The sequence below is a fragment of the Microcaecilia unicolor genome, chromosome 14, assembly GCF_901765095.1.
Source record: "Microcaecilia unicolor chromosome 14, aMicUni1.1, whole genome shotgun sequence".
Lineage (NCBI taxonomy): Eukaryota > Metazoa > Chordata > Amphibia > Gymnophiona > Siphonopidae > Microcaecilia > Microcaecilia unicolor.
The window spans coordinates 4616208-4642216 of record NC_044044.1 but is presented as its reverse complement, the minus strand read 5'-3'; the positions used below and the strand labels follow the sequence as shown (position 1 = coordinate 4642216).

Here is a 26009-nt window from a genome sequence, read left to right as displayed (position 1 = left end):
CAATGGACTTTTCCTTCAAGAATCTGTCCAAACCCCCTTTAAACTCGGCAAGGCCAACTGCTGTCACCACATTCTCCGGCAACGAGTTCCAGAGTCCAATTACGCACTGAGTAAAGAAAAACCTTCTCCTATTTGTTTTAAATCTACCACATTCTAGCTTCATCTTGTGTCCCCTGGCTCTATTATTGTTAGAAAGAGTAAACAAATGCTTCACATCTGTCCGCTCCACTCCACTCATTATCTTGTAGACTTCTATCATATCACCCCTCAGCCACCTTTTCTCCAAGCTGAAGAGCCCTAACTGTCTTAGCCTTTCCTCATAGGGAAGTCGTCCCATCCCTTTTACCATTTTCGTCGCCCTTCACAGTTTGGTCATATTCTATAACACTGCACACAATTTTCTAGGAATGCCCCTGACCTGGCATTGCCCCTCCCATGGCCACATCCCCTTTTCAGATGCATGTGAAAAATGTATAGAATCTCAAGTAAGAAGATGTGTGTGTACGTTTTCATTTCTTCCAATTAGAACCAATAATTGATTATTGAAACCCAATTATTGCCAGTAAACTGCTCATTTGGCAATTAAGTTGCATGCACAATTATAGAATAAGCCTGATGTGAGCCAAATTTTGTTACATAATTTTGGCTGCCATATATAGAATTCAGGAGTTAATAGACAGTATAGAATAATAGCATAAGTCCGCATTTATATACCTACATTTAATAGCGAGCACTTACACTAGTTGAAAGGCTGATGTAAATGCTTGTGCCTAACTGTAACTGTATTCTAACCAACACATGCCCCTTTCGGGTTTAGTTGTGCGCAATGGATTTTGTGTGCACATTTGAAGAATACCAACTAATGGTAGTTATATGCATAACTGCTAATTAATGCTAATTAGCACCAATTAACAGCTATTATGTCGATACTTGGTTTTAACACCAATTAGCAACTAATTAATTAACTTACATACAGGGGATATATGTGTTATCTTGTACTGAAGGAATAAAAATACAATTGTGGAATATCAGACTTTCAAAAGAATTTCTTGCTCATTCACTAAAATCTCTACCTTAATGTGATTTGACTAATGCATATTCTTTTATTTTGGTTTATTAAAATTTTGCTTTTCAATTAAATGTCCCCTTGTATTCAGATCGGGTCTGAACAGAATAATGTAGCACTTGGGGATGAATATACAACCCAGCAGTCCTGCACTGGAAGCTAGGATGGCAAATATCTCCACAGCCACCATGTATTTGCCTTTTGCGCTCAAGTAGGCTGGGATGAAGGATATCCAGACACTGCAGAACACCAGCATGCTGAAAGTGATATGCTGGGCCTCATTGAAACTGTCAGGCAAATTCCTTGCTAGGAAAGCCACAATGAAACTTAAAAAAGCCAGAAAACCAATGTACCCAATCATACTATAAAATGCAATGGTGGATCCTTCGTTACACTTTAGAATCATCTTCCCAGGTTCAGACTGTGTATCATATTCTGGGAATGGAGGAGAGATGAGCAGCCATATAATGCAGATTACAACTTCACCTGAAGAGCAAAGAAAGAGTAGATAGCTAGAGACTCTTGTCCCAACCCACTTACTCAACTTGCTTCTAGGCTTAGTGGCATTAAAGGCAATGAGAACTATGATGGTTTTTGCCAGGACAGAAGAGACAACAATGGTGAAAATGATGCCAAAAGCTACTTGTTGGATCAGACAGGTTACATTTCCAGGATAGCCAATAAACATCAAAGAGCACAGGAAGGACAGCATGAGAAAGACAAGTAGGATGTAACTGAGCTCCTGGTTATTAGCTTTCACCAGAGGTGTGTCTCGGTATTTAATAAAGATGCTCAGCACTAGAGCATTGACAATGGAGAAGACAATTGCAGTGGAAGTGAAAATTGCACCCAATGGATCAGTATAGGACAAGAATTCTATTAGTCTTGTGATACATTCAACCTTCTTCTCATTAGGCCATTGATCCTCAGGGCACTTCAGGCAATTCTCTGCATCTATGAAACATAAAATATCTTATGTCTTACTAATGAATACCTTCTTACATATAAATTATTTTGCTATTTTTTGGAAAATATTTGGATCTATAACCCTATGGTCAAATAGAAATTCAAGAAAAACATGGTACCTGGTCAAAATAGACCCCAACAAAATAGCCCTGACAAAAAAGCTCCCAACACAATAGCCCCTGACGTAACAGTCACTGTCAAAATGGCCTGCCCACAATATAGCCCTTGACAAATTAGCCCCCTGACAAAAGGGCCCGATCAGTCTGCCCAGAATGCGGCACTGCATTTTTATTTCCTAATAACCTTACCTTGCCAAACAGGATAAAGATGGTAAGACCATGAAAATGATGACAATATTGTTTTGGTTTTTTTAATTATCATGTTGATGGAAGAATAGTTTCCTTAAACAGCAGAACAGATCATGAATACCAGTTGGTAGCTATAGAATTGTTTATTGATATATGGTTTATACAATGCAATGCTGGTAGAAGCCTTTATCAGTGAAGATTTCACTTGTAGTTTATCATCTTTTTTTGTGATGTTATTTTTTTTCTAGGGAGTTATTTTGTTAAGGGATATTTTGTGGGAGGGGCCATTTTGTCAAGGGCTATTTTATTACAAGGCTGTTTTGTTGGGGCTTTTTTGTCAGGGCTATTATGATGGGGTGCTGTTGTTGATCCCTCTTTCAGCAAAATTCCAGCACCGATGATCTTACTAATTTTGGGTTAATGCAGCAATATCTTGGTTTCAATCATCAGGGACAATTATGGACCCCAAGAGTCCTCCAGAAATTGCTTATCTCACTGTGGTTGAATGTTGGTTGTGGACTCCTATATACCATACAAGAAATGTTCCCTACTTTATGGAAACACTTTTCATTGTCTTATCTTTGATGCAAAGTTTATTGCCACTTTCTAATCTTAAACTTTCCATCAAATTAAAATGGGAAAGTGACTTTTCTGTTTTTTTGAAAATAAAATGTATCTACCAATATTCAGCTGTGGTGGACAGAACTGATTTAAACACTGGCTGCCACAGGGTTTTTTTATACCTAGATATTGAATATTGGTATCCGGATACTGGCCAATGCTGAGTACCACAACAATCTGGTTAGTAGTGATATTCAGTTTATAAATGAGATAGTTAACTGGTTAAAGTTAAGACAGCTCTTTACATAAGTACATAAGTAATGCCATACTGGGAAAAGACCAAGGGTCCATCGAGCCCAGCAACCTGTCCACGACAGCGGCCAATCCAGGCCAAGGGCACCTGGCAAGCTTCCCAAACGTACAAACATTCTATACATGTTATTCCTGGAATTGTGGATGTTTCCCAAGTCCATTTAGTAGCGGTTTATGGACTTGTCCTTTAGGAAACCGTCCAACCCCCTTTTAAACTCTGCTAAGCTAACCGCCTTCACCACTTTCTCCGGCAACGAATTCCAGAGTTTAATTATACGTTGGGTGAAGAAAGATTTTCTCCGATTTGTTTTAAATTTACTACATTGTAGGTTCATCGCATGCCCCCTAGTCCTAGTATTTTTGGAAAGCGTGAACAGACGCTTCACATCCACCTGTTCCACTCCACTCATTATTTTATATACCTCTATAATGTCTCCCCTTAACTTTATCTGGCTAGCTATCTGGTTAGCAAGCTAAATACCTTGCTAAGGACAGTGCTCCAGGCTGAAAGAAGCTACAACTATGGCCACAAACCTTTATGTAAGGAGAGTAAATAAAAGCAAGAGAAAAAGGAAACCAATATGGCTCTCCAAGCAAGTGGCTGAGAAAATAAAGGCTAAAGAGTTGGCGTTTATGAAATACAGAAAAAACTCAAGAAGAGGAACACAGAGAGGAATACCGGATGAAACTGAAAGAAGCCAAGAGAGAGATATGTCTGGTGAAAGCACAAGCAGAAGAACAAATGGCTAGAAATGTAAAGAGGGGCGACAAAAATGTATTCAGGTATATTAGTGAAAGAAGGAAGACTAAAAATGGAATTGTGAGACTGAAAGATGCTGCGAATTGCTATGTGGATAATGATGAAGAAAAAACAAATTTGCTAAACAAATACTTTTCTTCTCTTTTCACTGAAGAAAATCCTGGAGAAGAACCACAATTGACTGGCAAAAGTACATATGAGAATGGAGCGGATATAGCACCGTTCACAGAAGAGAGTGTGTATGAACAACTTGAAAATTAAAGTTGGACAAAGCCATGGAACTGGACGGGATCCACCCCAGGATATTGAGGGAGCTCAGAGAGGTTCTGGAGGGTCCTGTTAAAGATTTGTTTAACAAATCCTTGGAGACGGGATAGGTTCCATGAGATTGGAGAAGAGCGAATGTGGACCCTCTTCACAAAAGTGATGTTAGCCATGCTGGTGACCACGGCAGAAAATAAAGCCCCTCCCCCAATTCCCTCTCCTCTCCAATTTCCTCATCTGCCGTTAAAGTCACTCTGACAGACCCTCACAAATTACAGAACAAGGGATCACAAATTAGAAATAAAAATATATAGACAAAATTGAACTGGGAACCTCAGCAGGTACTGCAACACTGGAGCAAAACAACCTAAAACAAAAGCGCATTTCCTTTTCTACTTAACACAATAAAAAGACATCCGCTATGCACATTTCCCAAAGTTAGCATATTCCATAAAACATTCATAGTAAAATGATTTTCATACCTTTATTGTCTGGGCATTTTATTTTTCCATCATGTTGGTTCCAATTTCTCTTTCCCGCTTTCCTGTCTGTCTTCTGCTAATTCTTCCAGCGGTTGCCCATTTGCCTTTTTTCTCCTGTCGTTTCATTTCCTCACTACACCTACCTCTGAAATATTGATCCTTCCATTTTAGCTCTTTCCTTTCTTTCTTTTTTTTTTTTTTCTGCCTCTGTACACTCAAATTTCATCCTCTTTCTAAATCTTTTCCTTCTTTTTACTTTTCAGATATCTATCACATTTCCATCTCCTTTCACCCACTAGCTCAACCATTCCCTATCTCTCTCCTTCTCAGCCTTCCATTCCTTTCCATCTTCGATCTACGCGCCATTACCATATTTTTACCCCCGTGATCACTATTCTCTCATTTTTTCCTTGCCATCTCCACTCCCTGGGCCTCTCCTCCATGCTTTCCACCATTCCCAGTGTCTTCCTCCCTCCACCCTTCCAACCCAGCATCTGTTCCCTCTTTCTACCGTCCTCACCCTCGTAGCCTGATATTTCCCTATCCCTTTTACCTCCCACCACCAGCATCTTCCATCTCTCTCCCCTCCCCCATTGTCCAGCATTTTTCCCTTTCTCTTCCCTACCATCCATTGTCTATCTTCTCTCCCTGGATCCATCTTCCCTCTTTCTCCCCTCCCCTGCTTGTGCATCTCTCCTTCCCTCCCCTCTTCTCCACCTTCATGTCCAACTTTTCTCCCTCTCCATGCCTTGAGCCCCTGGTTTAACATCTCTCTCTACCCCCCCCCCCCCCGTGCTGCAATATATAAGCATCATGAGTGGAACCTAGGTTTCGAGCACACACGTCTAGAATCTCCCCCTGGGCGTCACACACAACTTGCATATTGAGTGAGTGGAATGCTTTCCTGTTCCTATAAATGGCCTCTCGTGCCCGGGGGGGGGGGGGGGGGGGGTCTGAGTGTGACATGTGTGCAGTCAATGGCGCCTATGACTGAGGGGAAGCGCGCTATGGTGTAGAAGTCAGCCATGTTGTTCTGCAGGGCCTGGGGGGTAGCGGGGAAGGTGATGTACTCAGAGGTGTGGGTATGGAAGGTATCAAGGAACTGGGTGCGGCAGTTAGAAATGGAAGCCTGGATGAGACCCGTGTTCATGGATAGGACAGATTGGAAACTCCCAGTGGCCAGAAAAGATAGAGAAGCAGTGATCTTTAGGTGCACAGGGATGGGGTTGTTCCTATGGGTCATGGGCTGCAGGAGGGGTTTGAGCTGGTCACAAAAGTGCTGAATGTCAGCTCTATCAAAGTGGTACCTAGTGAGACACTGCAGGTCAGTGAGGTCTAGGATACTTCTACGGGGCCTGAAAACTCTGGGATGTGCGTACCTCCTGCGGTGCCTCCCCTCTTCCTCCAACATGTAAGCCACCTGTGCATTTAGTGCCTCCATTTCCCCACACTACAGGTGCAATGCAGTGCCACCAGTGCTCACCTCTCCCTACCAACTTGGTGAAATACAGTAGCAACAAACAGAAGCTGCCACTCACTCTCCCACCACTGACAAACACCCACTACAAACTCTCCTGCCACACCCTCTAGCCACTCACTCTCCAAGCAGTCTCCACAAACACGCTGCAGCAGTACACAGGAAAAAGAGACAAACAGAGACTACAAACAGGTAAGGGAATGAAATATGAACTTGGGGACAGTGAATGGAGAGGAATAGGAGGAGGGGATGGGGGTGATAGGGGAAGGAGTAGTGGTGTCTGGGTTTGGGGGCTAGAAGGGGTAGGGAAAGCAGAAAAGGTAAAACACAAATGAGGCAGGTGAAGGTGAAAACGTTCCAACTACGGCACATAGCCAAAGATAACAGGTACTGAACAAACTCTCAGCTTTCTCTGCAAACAATTCAGCTTTCTCTCCCAACAACGCTCTTGCCACTCTCCAACTCCACAAATTCGCTGATGGATCTAAAGACGACTTTCCCCTTACCCTGGTCACTTTTATTTCAGGTCTAACTAAGGACGCCCATGTTCCCACCCATGCGAAATCATTTCGCTAGCCGTTATACATTGGAGGCGCCCATCTCGTAACGCCGCCCATAACATGCCCCCTGTGGGGATGACCATAGAGGACGTCCTTACAGCCCTGTTTCGATTATTGGATTTGGGCGACCTTCTTTCACAGGGACGCCCATGTGCCTTTTGTGTTGCTTTTTGGACGCCCTTCTTTTGAAAATGAGCCTGAAAGTTATTACCTCACAAGGGACTGTGAAAAATTGCAAGATGACCATATGAAACTGGCATCCAAATGGCAGATGATGTTTAATGTGAGCAAGTGTAAAGTGATGCATGCTGGAAAGAGGAACCCAAATACATAATGCAAGGTTCCACAGTAGGAGTCACTGACCAGGAAAAGGATCTAGCAGTCATCGTTGACGATACTTTGAAACCTTCTGCTGTGCTTTGGTAGCAAAGAAAGCAAATATAATATTAGGTATTATTATTAAAGGAATGGAAAATAAAAATGAGGATGTTATAATGCCTTTGTGTTGTTCCATGATGCAACTGCACCTTGAATACTGTGTGCAATTCTGGTCACCGCAAATCAAAAAAGATATAGTGGAATTAGAAAAGGTACTGAGAAGGGTGACAAAATGATAAAGGGGATGGGATGACTTCCCTATCAGAAAAAACTGAAATGGCTAAGGCTCTTCAGCTTGGAGAAAAGATTGCTGAGTGGAGATATGATAGACCTATATAAAATAATGAGTGGAGTGGAACGGGTAAACGTGAATCGCTTGTTTACTCTTTCCAAAAATACTAGGACTAGGGGATATGCAATGAAGCTGAAAAGTAGTAAATTTAAAACAAATTGGACAAAATATTTTTTCACTCAATGTGTAATTAAACTCTGGAATTCTTTGCCAGAGAATGTGGTAAAAGTAGTTAGCTTAGCAGGGTTAAAAAAAAAAAAGGTTTGGATATCTTCCTAAAAGAAATGTCCATAAGCCATTATTAAAATGGACTTGGTAAAATCCATTGCTTATTTCTAGGATAATCAGCATAAAATGTATTGTTTTGATATCTTGTCAGGTACTTGTGACCTGGATTGGACACTGTTAGAAACAGGATAATGGGCTCGATGGACCTTTGGTCTGTCCCAGTATGGCAACACTTATGTACTAAGCATTTACATTTGCGCCTACAATTAGGGGGTACAAAAGTATACTCTATGCAATTGTTCTATAATGGCAATTGCATGTACAATTGCCAATAATGAATTAGCACTTAGCATGTTTTATTCGGGTGCCTAACTTCAGGCATTCTTTTGAGAATTACCCTCTGTGTGCTTAAGTGCGAGCAGTTACATAAGCCATAGAGCTGGTGTAATGTTTCATGACTCAATTCGTGAGATATGCACATAGCTTAAGTATTCTAGAAATTTCACGTTTAAGCATTTGATCTGCAAGTACTCCACCCAGCCTGTGCTCATGAGAACGCCCCTTCAAAATATGCGTTGTCAAAAATGTGGGCACATTTACAGAATTTTGTCTAACTTGATATTTGGCATCCATATTTGTATGTTTAGATTTAGATTTATTATTTATAATCCACCAATATACAGAGCAAAGAACAAACAAAACATACATAATCGTAAATGCAAACAATACAGACAATAAAAAAGAATTTGGTGATATTTACACATGTATTTGTTATATAATGTTAGGGTTTTCTTTATGGAATTATGCACTGTATACTTGTTTACATCTATACGTGTCACTTGATATGTGCAGGCATTGCATTCATCCTACACGTTATGGTGTTTCACCTACCTGTTCTGTTAGAATATTCTCCTTCTGCACAAGGGAAACAGTCAAAGCAGCATATTGGTTTCTGTTTATCGAAGACTTTCCTGTACCCAGAAGCACAGCTTTCTGAACACACAGAACGAGGAGTCTGAGGAAAGGATGAAAAGAGAGAAGCTAAGTAATTTTTCTACTTTATCTAATGAAATCTCCTCTGCCCCTTCTTACCCCATCCTACATAAGTACGTAAGTAATGCCACACTGGGAAAAGACCAAGGGTCCATCGAGCCCAGCATCCTGTCCACAACAGCGGCCAATCCAGGACAAGGGCACCCGGCAAGCTTCCCAAACGTACAAACATTCTATACATGTTATTTCTGGAATTGTGGATTTTTCCACTGTTGAGCTACTTTTACAGATGCAAGAAATTTTCTATGTAAATAAATAATTGTAAATAAATAATTCCAAGCCTGCTTGAAGTGTGGATTCCAGAAGATGGCACTTTGGTTCATAGTGAGCTGTTGATCCTTAGGAGCTGAGGGGTTGAAGCTTCCAACATTGATGCTGGTGTAAGCCCAACCGGAAAACATGACCCAGTTTATAATGTCGTATGTAGTGGGAACTTCTCCATTTTCATTAAAGAGGATCTCATGTCCGTTCGGGGTTTTAAAGCGAACCCTCTTAATGTATTGGTTGAGCTAAAAATGAAAACAAATGAATTAGAAATTTCTTGTGGAATAATGTGGAGTAGCATAATCGAATGTCGCCAGCAAAATAGATCGCCGGCGATCTATTGTGGCGGCGGCGCAACAGCTGGCCGGAACCGTATTATCGAAAAAGATGGCTGGCAATCTTTTTTTTCGATAATACGGTTTAGCACGGCCAAATGCCAGAGTTCGCGGTGCTTGAGATCGCCGGTTTTGTTTTTCAGCGATAATGGAAAAAAATGCCGGCCATCTCAAACCCGACAAAATCCAAGGCATTTGGTCATGGGAGGAGCCCGCATTTGTAATGCACTGGTCCCCCTCACATGCCAGGGCACCCCAGGGAGGCACCATTTTTGCAAAAACTTCATTGGCTAAATTTTAAAACTCTATGGTGGTTCAAAGGTAGCCCCTATAATTTCTGGGCATTGGATGTGGACATTGATTATATTTATGGATGTGCATATATATATCCCTGATTACTCTTGAATGAGGGAATTCAGTAAGAGCATGGATTGGTGAAGGAGCTCTTACATGTGCAACTGTAACAAGAAGTACAACAGGAGGGGGACTTCATTGCCTAACCCTTCTCATGTCCAGTGCTGGTACATTCATGGGGCTGTCATTCGGAGGAGGGGGCAGGCATTGCTGGAAACTTACCTTGCCAGGATGTCTCATATTAGGGTCCAGGCCATTATGGAGACATTCCTGGAGGGCAGATGGTTATGCCATTTAAAGAGGTACCTTCTGTGCCTTAATCAGAGCTCAGTCAGGAGCTGTGTCTCTGGAATACTGTAATTGGGCTCAAGCCTTAAAGACATTTTGCTCTGAGAATGAACATTCTTCCACATGCAGAGCTATATATGTATGGACATTCGTTCATGGAGGGGACATCCTGCTATTACCGTGCATGTTTTTTAATACATGCAGTAACATCTACAAATGATGGACATTCTATGTTGTCTATTTTCATCCTCTGAGAATGTTTTGTGTGGCTGTTTGCAGATGTTTTATTTCTATATGTCTATTTTCTGTATTTTTGAACATATGGAAACATCTATATTTTCAATTTTATAGCCTGGATTCGGGATGCTTAATGCAAAAAGCCCAAAATAGAACTTAGATGTCATAAGAAGCCTTCACTCGACCCTACTTGTCCCTCTAATTACCGACCCATCTCCCTCCTTCCTTTTCTCTCCAAATTACTTGAGCGTGCTGTTCACCGCCGCTGCCTTGATTTTCTCTCCTCACATGCTATTCTTGACCCACTACAATCTGGTTTTTGCCCTCTCCACTCAACCAAAACTGCGCTTACTAAAGTCTCCAATGACCTATTACTGGCTAAATCCAGAGGTCAATATTCCATCCTCATTCTTCTTGATCTTTCCGCTGCTTTTGACACTGTCGATCACTGCATACTTCTCGATACCCTGTCCTCACTTGGATTCCAGGGCTCTGTCCTTTCCTGGTTCTCTTCCTACCTCTCCCTCCACACCTTTAGTGTTCACTCTGGTGGATCCTCTTCTACTTCTATCCCTCTGCCTGTCGGCGTACCTCAGGGTTCTGTTCTTGGTCCCCTCCTCTTTTCTATCTACACTTCTTCCCTTAGTTCATTAATCTCATCCCATGGCTTTTTCTACCATCTCTATGCTGATGACTCCCAAATCTACCTTTCTACCCCTGATATCTCACCTTGCATCCAAACCAAAGTTTCAGCGTGCTTGTCTGACATTGCTGTCTGGATGTCTCAACGCCACCTGAAATTAAATATGACCAAAACCGAGCTTCTCATTTTACCCCCCAAACCCACCTCCCCGCTCCCCCCGTTTTCTATTTCTGTTGATAGCTCTCTCATTCTCCCTGTCTCCTCAGCTCGAAACCTTGGGGTCATCTTTGACTCTTCTCTCTCCTTCTCTGCTCATATCCAGCAGATTGCCAAGACCTGTCGTTTCTTTCTTTACAACATCCGTAAAATCTGCCCCTTTCTTTCCGAGCACTCTACCAAAACCCTCATCCACACCCTTGTCACCTCTCGTTTGGACTACTGCAATCTGCTTTTTGCTGGCCTCCCACTCAGTCACCTCTCCCCTCTCCAGTCAGTTCAAAACTCTGCTGCCCATCTCATCTTCCGCCAGGGTCGCTTTACTCATACTACCCCTCTCCTCAAGACCCTTCACTGGCTCCCTATCCGTTTTCGCATCCTGTTCAAACTTCTTCTACTAACCTATAAATGTACTCACTCTGCTGCTCCCCAGTATCTCTCCACACTCGTCCTTCCCTACACCCCTTCCCCTGCACTCCGCTCCATGGATAAATCCTTCTTATCTGTTCCCTTCTCCACTACTGCCAACTCCAGACTTCGCGCCTTCTGTCTCGCTGCACCCTACGCCTGGAATAAACTTCCTGAGCCCCTACGTCTTGCCCCATCCTTGGCCACCTTTAAATCTAGACTGAAATCCCACCTCTTTAACATTGCTTTTGACTCGTAACCACTTGTAACCACTCGCCTCCACCTACCCTCCTCTCTTCCTTCCCGTTCACATTGATTTGATTTGCTTACTTTATTTATTTTTTGTCTATTAGATTGTAAGCTCTTTGAGCAGGGACTGTCTTTCTTCTATGTTTGTTCAGCGCTGCGTATGCCTTGTAGCGCTATAGAAATGCTAAATAGTAGTAGTAGTAGTAGTAGTAATATTTCTCCATGTGAATCACATAAATCTTGTGAAAGTTCTACAAGCCACGTGGATTCATGGTCTATTCATATGAGACCCAATGGACAATATAAACAAAACAATTTGCAAATTGATTTTTTTCTTATCATTATTTTTAAACAGTTCATTTTTCATTGGTGATATGTTTCAGAAGTGAATCAGATTTTAAGTCATCCGCTCTTATAAGTGTTTTCTAAAAAAATAGATTCTCATCAGTAAATGGATACATTTTGTCTGGATGAGTTGATATAATGTAAAATGTATGTATTTTAGTATAGGAGGGCTCCTAGAGCTGGATTAAAAGCTATACAAACAACAGCAATATTTAACTCTAACTAGATAATGTTACTAGAACTACATAGTCACTAGTTTGACTTAAATAGATATTCCCTTATCTCTTATTTGTCCTGTTTGTCTGTCCTAATTAGATTGTAAGCTCTGTCGAGCGGGGACTGTCTTTTCATGTTCAAGTGTACAGCGCTGCGTACGTCTAGTAGCGCTATAGAAATGATAAGTAGTAGTAGTAAATAGATAGGCTGGGTGACTGTCCGCTTAAAGGTATATGGATCAATAATCAGGATATTTTTAGGCAGCCTCCCTCCCCACCTACAGAATATTAATTCTGAGTAGTTATCAATATATGGCGGATTCATGTTTTGAAAAAAGAAATTAGCAATGAGTACAATTTAATTTATAGTGTAGATATGCGTGCTGTCATAATATCGTCCATTACTGAGATGATTTGCTTGCTCCAAACTTTTCCATCAGTTTCCTGTGATAAAACTTTGATCTTTTTGCTTGATAATTTATGGCTCATCTGTTGCATGATCAAATTTCATAGTGATCTTTATATGCAATCTTTTATTTATAATTCACACAAATTCTGCTCTGAAAGGTGGTACAAGGTTGCTGGTATACCTATGTAATATATCTACAATGGGTAGTAGACATAACGGAGTAGGCAAAGCCTGCTTCTACTGAGTGGTACCATAGCTATAAGTACACATTAAGGAATAGCATGGTCGACCTTTATGTTCTCAGATGCAATTAGGAAGGCAACCTTTTGATTAGCACATACATCTGAATTACTTGTTACATATATTAAAGTTCTCAAATTATCCATAATATATACCTCTCATCGATTAGCAGGCAGTTCAAACAAAACTATATCAGTCATGCACATTTGCATATAGTCACAAAGAGGAAAACGTTTCAGTCGACACCTGCTATCTCACATAATCATAGCACCTTGGGGTTCCATTGTCTATCACTGGCATTAAAAACACCTCTTTTGTGCTATTTTTAATTTGAAAAAAATCAAAATATGATGTACTGCAAATTATTTCCAAAATAGCTGTACTTAACTTACAAGTTTTCCAACCACCACAATAGTCCGACGGTGGCCAGTGTTTCGTTCTCTGCTTCATGGATTTGTGGCAATCAGTAAGCAGGAGCAAAAAGTTTTTAATAACTCAGGGAGCTCCTCTTGGACTAGCTCTCACTGAGCTACTGTAACTCAACACTAGTGGCTCCAGCTCTTAACTGAGGAGGGGAGGGGAGGGGAGGAGTGGCCTAGTGGTTAGGGTGGTGGACTTTGGTCCTGGGGACCTGAGGAACTGAGTTCAATTCCCACTTCAGGCACAGGCAGCTCCTTGTGACTCTGGGCAAGTCACTTAACCCTCCATTGCCCCATGTAAGCCGCATTGAGCCTGCCATGAGTGGGAAAGCGCAGGGTACAAATGTAACAAAAATAAAATAGATACTATTGGAGATTCTACATGGAATGTTGCTATTCCACTAGCAACATTCCATGTAGAAGGCTGCGCAGGCTTCTGTTTCTGTGAGTCTGACGTCCTGCATGTATGTGCAGGACGTCAGACTCACAGGAGCAGAAGCCTGCGCGGCCACATTGGTGATCTGTAAGGGCCGACTTCTATTCTACTTGGAATGTTGGTAGTGGAATAGCAACATTCCATGTAGAATCTCAAATAGTAGCAACAGTGGCAGAGTGGCCTAGTGGTTAGGGTGGTGGACTTTGGTCCTGAGGAACTGAGCTTGATTCCCACTTCAGGCACAGGCAGCTCCTTGTGACTCTGGGCAATGGGTAAGTCACTTAACCCTCCATTGCCTGCCCCCATGTAAGCCGCATTGAGCCTGCCATGAGTGGGAAAGCGCGGGGTACAAATGTAATAAAAATAAACTTGGCTATTAAGGTAGGACATTGTCAAGTCCCCTTTCTGTTTTTACAATTAAATATGGTACCACATTAAATGTTTCAGTAGTTTCCACTAATAACAATAGTTTGGAAGGTGATGAAGTACTAATTGATGAGAGGTATATTTATTATTTGTTACATTTGTACCCCACGCTTTCCCACTCATGGCAGGCTCAATGTGGCAATGGAGAGGTAAGAGACTTGCCCAGAGTCACAAGGAGCTGTCTGTGCCTGAAGTGGGAATCAAACTTAGTTCCTCAGGGCCAAAGTCCACCACCCTAACCACTAGGCCACTCCTATATATTGTGGATCCTTTGAGATTTATATTGCGGTACCATATAAATCTCAAAAGATCTACAATATATACCTCTCATCGATTAGCAGGCAGTTTAAGTAAAGCTATTTCTCCGAGGACAAGCAGGCTGCTTGTTCTCACGACTGGGTTGACGTCCGCGGCAGCCCCCACCAACCGGAAGAAGCTTCGCGGGACGGTCGGCACGCAGGGCACGCCCACCGCGCATGCGCGGCCGTCTTCCCGCCCGTGCGCGACCGCTCCCGCCAGTTACTTTTTTTCCGTGACTGGAGAGAGTTGTGCAATTGCCTCTCTCTCCGTTCAGCCGCCGGATTTTTCGACCGCGTTTACGCGGATCGTTGCTTTGGATCCCCGTTCGGTTCCTCTTTCTTTTCTTTCATTTGTATTGTTAAAAAAAAAAAAAAAAAAAAGATTTTCGCGCGTGTGGAGCACGCGCTCCCCTTTTCCCTCGCTTCCAGCGGGGACGCCTCGTTGCGGCCTAGTGGCCGCTCGGTCGGCTAATTTTTTCGTGGTGTGATTTTAGCCACCATTGCCGACTTTGACTTCGCCGACGCGATTTTTCCGTCGATGTCCTCGAAGGTCCCGAGTGGATTTAAAAAGTGTGGTCGCTGCGGCCGGCCGATCTCGCAGACCGACACCCACGCTTGGTGCCTCCAGTGCCTCGGGCCGGAGCACAATCTCAAGTCGTGCGCGCTGTGTCTCGGTCTCCGGAAACGGACTCAGGTTGCGAGGCAAGTTCTGCGGGACCGTCTTTTTGGAACTTGCGCCGGCCCCTCGACGTCGACCTCGACGGCATCGGTATCGAAGGCCGGGTCTTCGGTACCGGTATCGATGCCCGAGACATCGGCACCGATGGCAGCGACCCCAGGAGAACAGGTCCCGTCGGCCCGCCGGTCCGCCGGTGAGAGTGGGGTTGAGAGGCCGCGTGGGCAGTCGGCCCCGGCCACTCCCTCAGCTCGTGAGCCACGGGACCGAACCCTGTCGGACCCGGTACCTCGAGACCGAGGGGGATCGACCTCCTCCTCCTCCATGCCCTCCGGCGCCGGTGACGTGCACCGGAAAAAAGATAAGAAGCGCCGTCACCGGGAGCCCTCGGTGCACCCTGAAGAGGAGTCGACGCCGAAGCGTCATCGCAGAGAGGAGAGATCTCCGTCGGTGGTGGAGGTACCGACGCGTCGGGGTTCCGGCACCTCGGTGCCGTCTCCTGGCCCCCAGCAGCTTCTGGCACCGACACCCTTACCGGCCCCACCGCCTTTCCCGGCAGCGGGCCTGGACGAGTGCCTCAGAGCCATCCTTCCGGGGATCCTGGAAGGGCTGATGCGCCAGGCTGTGCCGGCGTCGGGGGTGCTTGCGCCCCCGGCGCCGATGACTGTGGTGCCGGCGAGCTCTAGCCCGGCGCCGGGGCTGTCGACACCGCCGCCGCTTGCGGTGCCGGTCTCGACCGCCACGCAGGTGGAGTCCCCGTCGACGTCGATGGAGGGAGCTCCGTCCCCGCCGGCGCGGGAGTCCACCGCTCGACGACACCGAGACCTCGGTGCCTCGACGTCGAGCCGGGCCCGGTACCGGACTCAGCTACATGAGCTAATGTCCGATACCGAGGATGAGGACTCGTGGGGGGAAGAGGAGGACCCGAGATATTTCTCCTCAGAGGAGTCTACGGGCCTTCCCTCGGACCCCACGCCGTCACCGGAGAGGAAGCTCTCACCTCCTGAGAGTCTCTCCTTTGCCTCCTTTGTGCGGGATATGTCTATAAGCATTCCCTTTCCCGTGGTCTCTGTGGAAGAGCCGAGGGCCGAGATGCTCGAGGTCCTCGACTATCCATCACCACCTAGAGAGTCCTCCACGGTACCGCTGCACAATGTCCTGAAGGAGACGCTGCTTCGGAACTGGGTGCGACCACTAACTAACCCCACCATTCCCAAGAAAGCAGAGTCCCAGTACAGGATCCACTCTGACCCAGAGCTCATGGGGCCCCAGTTGCCCCATGACTCAGCGGTCGTGGATTCTGCTCTCAAGAGGGCACGGAGTTCGAGGGATACCGCCTCGGCGCCCCCGGGGCGGGAGTCTCGCACTCTGGACTCATTTGGGAGGAAGGCCTACCAATCCTCCATGCTCGTGACCCGCATCCAATCTTACCTGCTCTATATGAGCATCCACATGCGGACCAATGTGCAACAGCTGGCGGACCTGGTCGATAAGCTCCCGCCGGAGCAGTCCAGGCCATATCAGGAGGTGGTCAGGCAGCTGAAGGCGTGCAGAAAGTTCCTGTCCAGGGGGATTTTTGACACCTGTGACGTGGCATCTCGTGCTGCGGCCCAAGGTATAGTGATGCGCAGGCTCTCATGGCTGCGTGCCTCTGACCTGGACAACCGCACCCAGCAGAGACTGGCTGACGTCCCTTGCCGGGGGGATAATATTTTTGGCGAGAAGGTCGAGCAGATGGTTGACCAACTGCATCAGCGGGAAACCGCTCTCGACAAGCTCTCCCACCGGGCGCCTTCAGCACCCGCCCCCGCGGGGCGGGCGTTTTTCCCGGGCTCGGCAGGCTGCACCCTATTCTTTTGCGAAGCGTAGGTACAACCAGCCGGCCCGAAGGCCTCGTCAGGCATAGGGACAGCCCCAGCGCGCTCGTTCCCGTCAACAGCGTGCGCCTAAGCAGCCCCCTGCGCCTCCACAGCAAAAGCCGGGGACGGGCTTTTGACTGGATCCACGGGAACATAGCCGCCCTACAAGTGTCCGTACCGGACGACCTGCCGGTCGGAGGGAGGTTAAAATTCTTTCACCAAAGGTGGCCTCTCATAACCTCCGACCAGTGGGTTCTCCAAATAGTGCGGTGCGGATACGCCCTGAATTTGACCTCCCTGCCTCCAAATTGTCCTCCGGGAGCTCAGTCTTTCAGCTCCCATCACAAGCAGGTACTTGCAGAGGAACTCTCCGCCCTTCTCAGCGCCAATGCGGTCGAGCCCGTACCACCCGGGCAGGAAGGGCAGGGATTCTATTCCAGGTACTTCCTTGTGGAAAAGAAAACAGGGGGGATGCGTCCCATCCTAGACCTGAGAGGCCTGAACAAATTCCTGGTCAAAGAAAAGTTCAGGATGCTTTCCTTGGGCACCCTTCTGCCAATGATTCAGAAAAACGATTGGCTATGTTCCCTGGATTTAAAGGACGCATACACTCACATCCCGATACTGCCAGCTCACAGACAGTATCTCAGATTCCGCCTGGGCGCACGGCACTTTCAGTATTGTGTGCTGCCCTTTGGGCTCGCCTCTGCCCCACGAGTGTTTACAAAGTGCCTCGTGGTGGTAGCGGCCTACCTACGCAAGCTGGGAGTGCACGTGTTCCCATATCTCGACGATTGGCTGGTCAAGAACACCTCGGAGGCAGGAGCCCTCCGGTCCATGCGGTGCACTATTCAACTTCTGGAGCTGCTGGGGTTTGTGATAAATTACCCAAAGTCCCATCTCCAGCCAACTCAGTCTCTGGAATTCATAGGAGCGCTGCTGAATTCCCAGACGGTTCAGGCCTACCTTCCCGAAGCGAGGGCCACCAATCTCTTGGCCCTGGCTTCGCAGACCAGAGCGTCTCAGCAGATCACAGCTCGGCAGATGTTGAGACTTCTGGGTCATATGGCCTCCACAGTTCATGTGACTCCCATGGCTCGTCTTCACATGAGATCTGCTCAATGGACCCTAGCTTCCCAGTGGTTCCAAGCCACCGGGAATCTAGAGGATGTCATCCGCCTCTCCACCAGTTGCCGCACTTCACTGCTCTGGTGGACCATACGGACCAATTTGACCCTGGGACGTCCATTCCAAATTCCGCAGCCCACGAAAGTGCTGACGACGGATGCATCCCGCCTGGGGTGGGGAGCCCATGTCGATGGGCTTCACACCCAGGGTCTGTGGTCCCTCCAGGAAAAGGATCTGCAGATCAACCTCCTGGAGCTCCGAGCGATCTGGAACGCACTGAAGGCTTTCAGAGATCGGCTGTCCTGCCAAATTATCCAAATTCGGACAGACAATCAGGTTGCAATGTATTACGTCAACAAGCAGGGGGGCACCGGATCTCGCCCCCTGTGTCAGGAAGCCGTCGGTATGTGGCGTTGGGCGTGTCGGTTCGGCATGCTTCTCCAAGCCACGTACCTGGCAGGCGTAAACAACAGTCTGGCCGACAGACTGAGCAGAGTCATGCAACCGCACGAGTGGTCGCTCCATTCCAGAGTGGTACGCAAGATCTTCCGAGAGTGGGGCACCCCCTCGGTGGATCTTTTCGCCTCTCAGACCAACCACAAGCTGCCTCTGTTCTGTTCCAGGCTTCAGACACACGGCAGGCTAGCGTCAGATGCCTTTCTCCTTCATTGGGGGACCGGCCTCCTGTATGCTTATCCTCCCATACCTTTGGTGGGGAAGACCTTACTGAAGCTCAAGCAAGACCGCGGCACCATGATTCTGATAGCGCCCTTTTGGCCCCGTCAGATCTGGTTCCCTCTTCTTCTGGAGTTGTCCTCCGAAGAACCGTGGAGATTGGAGTGTTTTCCGACTCTCATTTCGCAGAATGACGGAGCGTTGCTGCACCCCAACCTTCAATCCCTGGCTCTCACGGCCTGGATGTTGAGGGCGTAGACTTCGCTGCGTTGGGTCTGTCTGAGGGTGTCTCCCGGGTCTTGCTTGCCTCTAGGAAGGATTCCACTAAAAAGAGTTACTTTTTCAAGTGGAGGAGGTTTGTCGTTTGGTGTGAGAGCAAGGCCCTAGAACCTCGTTCTTGCCCTGCACAGAACCTGCTTGAATACCTTCTGCACTTATCAGAGTCTGGCCTCAAGACCAACTCAGTAAGGAATCACCTTAGTGCGATTAGTGCTTACCATTATCGTGTGGAAGGTAAAGCCATCTCTGGAGAGCCTTTAGTCGTTCGATTCATGAGAGGTTTGCTTTTGTCAAAGCCCCCTATCAAGCCTCCTACTGTGTCATGGGATCTCAACGTCGTCCTCACCCAGCTGATGAAACCTCCTTTTGAGCCACTGAATACCTGCCATCTGAAGTACTTGACCTGGAAGGTCATTTTCTTGGTGGCAGTTACTTCAGCTCGTAGGGTCAGTGAGCTTCAAGCCCTGGTAGCTCATGCTCCATATACCAAATTTCATCACAACAGAGTAGTGCTCCGCACCCACCCAAAGTTCCTGCCGAAGGTGGTGTCGGAGTTCCATCTTAACCAGTCAATTGTCTTGCCAACATTCTTCCCCAGGCCGCATACCCGCCCTGCTGAACGTCAGTTGCACACATTGGACTGCAAGAGAGCATTGGCCTTCTACTTGGAGCGGACACAGCCCAACAGACAGTCCGCCCAATTGTTTATTTCTTTCGACCCTAACAGGCTAGGGGTCGCTGTCGGGAAACGCACCATCTCCAATTGGCTAGCAGACTGCATTTCCTTCACTTACGCCCAGGCTGGGCTGACTCTTGAGGGTCATGTCACGGCTCATAGTGTCAGAGCCATGGCAGCGTCGGTGGCCCACTTGAAGTCAGCCACTATTGAAGAGATCTGCAAGGCTGTGACGTGGTCATCTGTCCACACATTCACATCTCATTACTGCCTCCAGCAGGATACCCGACGCGACAGTCGGTTCGGGCAGTCGGTGCTGCAGAATCTGTTTGGGGTGTAAATCCAACTCCACCCTCCAGGACCCGAATTTATTCTGGTCAGGCTGCACTCTCAGTTAGTTGTTCTTCGTAGGTCAATTTCTATTGTTCCCTCGCCGTTGCGAGGTTCAATTGACCTGGGTTCTTGTTTTGAGTGAGCCTGAGAGCTAGGGATACCCCAGTCGTGAGAACAAGCAGCCTGCTTGTCCTCGGAGAAAGGGTATGATACATACCTGTAGCAGTTGTTCTCCGAGGACAGCAGGCTGATTGTTCTCACCTACCCTCCCTCCTCCCCTTTGGAGTTGCGTTTTCATCTTTTTGCTAGTCATTCAACTGGCGGGAGCGGTCGCGCACGGGCGGGAAGACGGCCGCGCATGCGCGGTGGGCGTGCCCTGCGTGCCGACCGTCCCGCGAAGCTTCTTCCGGTTGGTGGGGGCTGCCGCGGACGTCAACCCAGTCGTGAGAACAATCAGCCTGCTGTCCTCGGAGAACAACTGCTACAGATATGTATCATACCCTATCAGTCAGTTAATGCAAGATATTAAGAGCTGGAGATATGCTAGTTCATGAGAGCTAGTCTGAGAAGAGCTCCCTGAGTTATTGAAAACCTTTTGCTCCTATTTACTGATTGTCTGGTCTGAAGTCCCTGAAGCAGAGAATGAAACGCTGGCCACCGTCGGACTATTGCGGTGGTTGGAAAGCTTGTAAGTTAAGCACAGCTATTTTGGAAATAATTTTCAGTAGAGCATATTATGATTTATTGAATTAAAAACAACACAAAAGAGGTATTTTTTAATGCTGATGACAGACAATGGAACTCAAAAGTGCTATGACTGTGTGAGATAGCAGGGATCGATTGAAACTTTTTCCTCTTTGTGTCTATATGCAAATGTGCATGACTGATATAGCTTTGTTTGAACTGCCTGCTAATCGATGAGAGGTATATATTGTGGGTATTTTGAGATTTATAAGTGCTTCATCACCTTCCAAATTGTTGTTATTAGTAGAAACTACTGAAACATATATTACAGTACCACATTTAATTGTAAAAAGGGAAAGGGGATGGGATTTGATATACTGCCTTTCTGTGGTTACAATCAAAGCAGTTTACATATTATATACAGGTACTTATTTTGTACCTGGGGCAATGGAGGGCTAAACGACTTACCCAGTGTCACAAGGAACTGTAGTGGGAACTGAACCCAGTTCATCAGGATCAAAGCCTGCTGTAATAACCAAGAGGCAACCGATAGCATGGGGACCTAAAGCATTGCTTTTGACTCGTAACCACTTGTAACCACTCGCCTCCACCTACCCTCCTCTCCTCCTTCCTGTACACATTAATTAATTTGATTTGCTTACTTTGTTTTTTGTCTATTAGATTGTAAGCTCTTTGAGCAGGGACTGTCGTCTATGTTTGTGCAGCGCTGCGTACACCTTGTAGCGCTATAGAAATGCTAAATAGTAGTAGTAGTAGCAGACATTGCTAATCTTATAGAACTGGAGGCCAACAAAATTTAGGTCAGTGGGTGGCGAAAACAGTGACAAGAGTGGCGTGAAAAGGGACAGAAGGGTACAATTTAAGTTGGTTTTGTCTGCATACACTTTTATTATGTTAGCAACAAAGAATATTTAAGAAGAAGATAAAGCATTATACATATTAGCAAAGAATCAATTAGAATTAATTTACCTTCCACGGCAAAAATTCAATTCTATGCTCCAAATGTTGATGCTTGACTGTGAACATGTTTTTCAAGGCATGAGCCATTGCATAGACTGAGAGATAAATACTGTAAGTGAGCCGGAAATTATCCACATCAAATTCTGAAACAGAAAAGTCAGACAATCTCTCCTTTCCTGTGCATTCAGGAAAACCTGTGGGTAGAGGCCTGTATGGCAGTTCACAAAAGAAAGCCTCTCTCCACAATGACTGTACAATAAAGGGATCTGGGAATGTGGATGGATAAATATTGTAAAGGAAATCCTTAAAACCCAGAATCTCTCCTTTAGGGATGGCAAACCCTAGAGAACCATTGAATATGACACATCTTGGGATGTGGATGCTGTGTAATTCATTAAGGGAAGACACGGCAGTAGAGAGGACCCACTGTTTTCCAGCAAGTTTAAATTTCTGATGCCCCTTGTTGCAGATTAAAGATGTCAGGTAACTAGAAGTGCTATACATAATAACTACATTGGCCAGTGACTTCTGGATCATATCAAAAATCCAGTCCAGTCTTGCAATCTGTTGATCTGTAAGGAACAAAGCCAAGGGTATCGCTTCCAGAAAAGCCACACAGCTACCACTCCTGATAATCTCCTTCTTCAGTTGTTCACTGCCTCGCTGATCACCCTCATCATCTGAGGTGAGAATCCCCACCCAGTTCCATCTGAAGAAATTCAGGAGCTGAATCATACCACTGAACTGTGAATAATCATTTGGGACAGTGCGATAAAAGAATGGAAATTCAGTCCGATCATTGAACTGTAGATCCATAGATCCATAGCTTATCTGTAATTAAAAAAAGACAGAGGACCCGGTTTATTCTCTTTATTAAGGATTTCTTATTTTTCTTTTTTTAAGTCCAACATTTTGCATAAGTAACTTAAGGAAATATTTTGACATCGAAAGGAGGGAGAATTTGTGGAATAACCCCCCTCCCCCATCCCCGGTGCAGGAGATGGAGATGAAGACTGTATGTGACTTCAAGAAAGTTCATGGAAAGTACATAGGGCCTCTAAGGGGGAAGAAGAGTTAATGGATGCTCTGGGTAGGCAGACTGGATGGGTCATGTGGTCTTATATGCCGTCATTTTCTATGTTTATATTTGCAGGAAGCTCAGAAAAACACTATCTGACCTTTTCAATACTTTTTACGTATTCAGAATGGATTCAGAGGACTGAAGATGAGTGGATGGTATTTATATTCACACATGTAAAAGTAAGGAGGAGTCTGAAATTTCAAGCTTGTCAGTCTGCCCTCAGTTGTGAGTAAATGAATGAAATTAGTTAATAAGCAAGCTACAAAGAAAAATAAATAATCACTGCTAAAGCAGAGAGCTTAGGAAAGCATGGCCGGTCCTAAGGTTTCTGGCGCCCTCCTGCAGCCTATTAGTCGGCGCCCCTACCCATCCAGGGATGGGATTACTATGGCTCCGCCTCTACAGTAGTCACAGCCCTTTTACCAGCCATGACATCATTGAAAATATTACACCAATATAGAAGAAAAATAAAGTGGTTTTTTTTTGTTTTCATTATAAATCATTTATGTAAGCTGTTACAGCTCCATTATACTCAAAATGACACAAACCAAACTAGCATACAGACCATGAATTATGAGAACAGACAGTCTTGCCAACTCTGAAAACAATGTGTTAGCAAAATCTCAGAATCTAACAAACAGATCCCTATACACTTGGCCTTGCAGTCACACATGCAGAACAGAAATAGCCCCTCTTCAAATTCTTCAAAAATTAACCTGAAATCCTAAGAACTTAGACTCTGCATGCAGCACAATACCAGAAAAACAGAAAGAAACACATTGCTATACATTGCAAAATAAGATAGCAGATGTAAGTTCTCAAAGTGGACATATTACAAACACTAAAATGAAAATAAATTGATTTTTTTTCTACCTTTGTTGTCTGGTGACTTTGATTTTCTGATCATGCTGGCCCAGTATCTGATTCTGCTGCTATCTGTCCTCTTAACTCTGTTTCCAGGGCTTCCTTTCCATTTATTGCTTTACTTTCTGCCTTTCTTCTTCATTTCTTGCCCTACATCTGTAAGTAAAAGCTGGGTCCTCTGCAGACTTGACTGTCTAGTGGATCCAGCTTCTGCCTATTTCTTCATCCATGTGCAGTTTTTCTCCTCTCTTCCTTTTCCCTCATCTCATCTCCTTCCTCACTCTTCCCTCCCCTCCATCCATGTCCAGCATTTCTTCTCTCTCCCTTCCCTCCCCTCCATCCACCCATGTCCAGCAACCCTCCTCTCCCCTGCCCTCCCCTCCATTCATCCATGTCCAGCATTTCTTCTCTCTCCCTTCCCTCTCCTCCATCCACCCATGTCCAGCAGCCCTCCTACCCCCTGCCCTCTCCTTCATCCACCCATGTCCAGCAGCCCTTCTCTCCCCTGCCCTCCCCTCCATCCACCCATGTCCAGCAACCATCCTCTCCCCTTTCCCTCCCCTCCCCTCCATCCATGTCCAGCATTTCTTCTCTCTCCCTTCCCTCTAGTCTAGCAGTCCTTCTCCCCCCTGCCCTCTCCTCCGTCCACCCATGTCCAGCAGCCCTCCTCCCCCCTGCCCTCCCCTCCATCCATCCATGTCCAGCATTTCTTCTTTCCCTTCCCCTCTATCCATGTGCATCTCCTTCCTCTGTCTTCCCTTCCCTCCATCCATGTCCTGAATTTCTTCTCTCCCCCTCCATCCATGTGTATATCCTTCCTGTCTTCCCTTCCCTCCCCTCCATCCATGTCCAACAATTCTCTCCCTGCCCTCCCCTCCATCAATGTCCAGCAACTCTCCTCTCCCCTCCCCTCCATCCACCTGCTCCCCCCAGTCCCAGCAGCACCCAATTCCTGAACTCCAAATATCAGAAGATTCCTCTCCCCCCTTCTCACCTTGTGAGTGTTGTTATCCAGACTTGCCTTGTAAGTCTGCCATGGGGTGCAGCCCTCCACCAGTAACGACTCCGAATCCCTCAGGTGCCTGAGCGCGAGCACCCCGACCCCTGCCAAGAACAGAAGAACCATGCTCAAGCTCGCAGTGCCCATAGCGTGACCACCGTAGCCCTCAAACACCCGATCCGAAACCTCTTCGGCTGCTGCATTCTATAGGGCCGCGGACACATCAATCTCTGAACTCCATGCCCCATAGGAGCGCACGCATATCAATCCCCGCCTCCAACGATCGGTTCCACCCTCCGCCCGCTTGCTAATGTTTACCCATTAATCACCTGCGAGACCTTCGTTTAAATACTGGAGCAGGAAACCGAAAGCAGGGCTGCTGTCGGGGTCCGGGAGCTGAGGTAACCGGTGAGGGTAAGCATGGCGCGGCGGCGGCCTCCAGAGGTCGGCGCCCTCCTGCCATGCTTACCTCGCTTACTGGGTTGGACCGGCCCTGTAGGAAAGGGATCCAGACTGGCTATTTTGTCATCTCCAAAATTGTGTTACACTGCACCTATATGGACTCTTGTATATAATAAAGTCTGAGACATCACAATTGGAGTGAAGGAGTAGTCTAGTGGTTAGACCACCTGTCTTGATATTCAGAGGTGGCCATTTCAAATCCCACTCCTGCTCCTTGTAATCTTGGAGAAATCACAACTCTCCATTTCCCCTTTCGGACTGACTGTTCACTTGTCTTTTAGATTGTAAGCTCCTTGAGCAGGGACTGTCCCTCTATGTTAAATTGTACAGCGCTGCGTAACCCTAGTAGTGCTTTAGAAATGTTAAGTAGTAGTAGTAGTAATAGGCCTATAAGTAGCATAAGTTTTTTGTTTCTCCGTGTGTACAGAGTGCATGATCAGTAAATAGCAAATATTGGTATGCACTTCTGGTAAATCACATGACAAGGAGAAACCATGAAAATTTGAGGCTAAGTGGCCCATATATGGCAGACAAAAATTGATATAACCTTGATGGTGAAGCAAGACTGAGGACCCCTCCAAAGAAGGAGATGTTCCTCCACAAATATGTGCTTGGTAAACAGGAAAGCCAGGTGTTTCATGCTACTTGTTTTTGTTTGCTGGTATAGTATGTTGGGATCATGCTTTACAGATAAGGGATTAACCAATGATCACTGTGTGCATGTGAACACAAGCAGGAGAGGATGGTAGAATAAAGGCAATGAAACAGTCACAACAAGGGTGACTAAAGAAAGAGCAGCAGATGTCCAAACCAACATCTTT

General features: G+C 46.0%; 1 protein-coding gene across 1 annotated transcript; it reads right to left on the bottom strand.

Annotated features, from left to right (window-relative positions):
• Nucleotides 1-1103: 1103 nt before the first annotated feature.
• LOC115458178 (vomeronasal type-2 receptor 26-like) lies at nt 1104-24852 on the bottom strand. Its single transcript, XM_030188037.1, has 5 exons — nt 24721-24852; nt 21791-22612; nt 8989-9216; nt 8546-8669; nt 1104-2020 (listed from the first exon to the last, which is right to left on the bottom strand). The coding sequence occupies exons 1-5, from the start codon at nt 24850-24852 to the stop codon at nt 1104-1106; spliced, it is 2223 nt and encodes a 740-aa protein (XP_030043897.1).
• Nucleotides 24853-26009: the final 1157 nt, after the last annotated feature.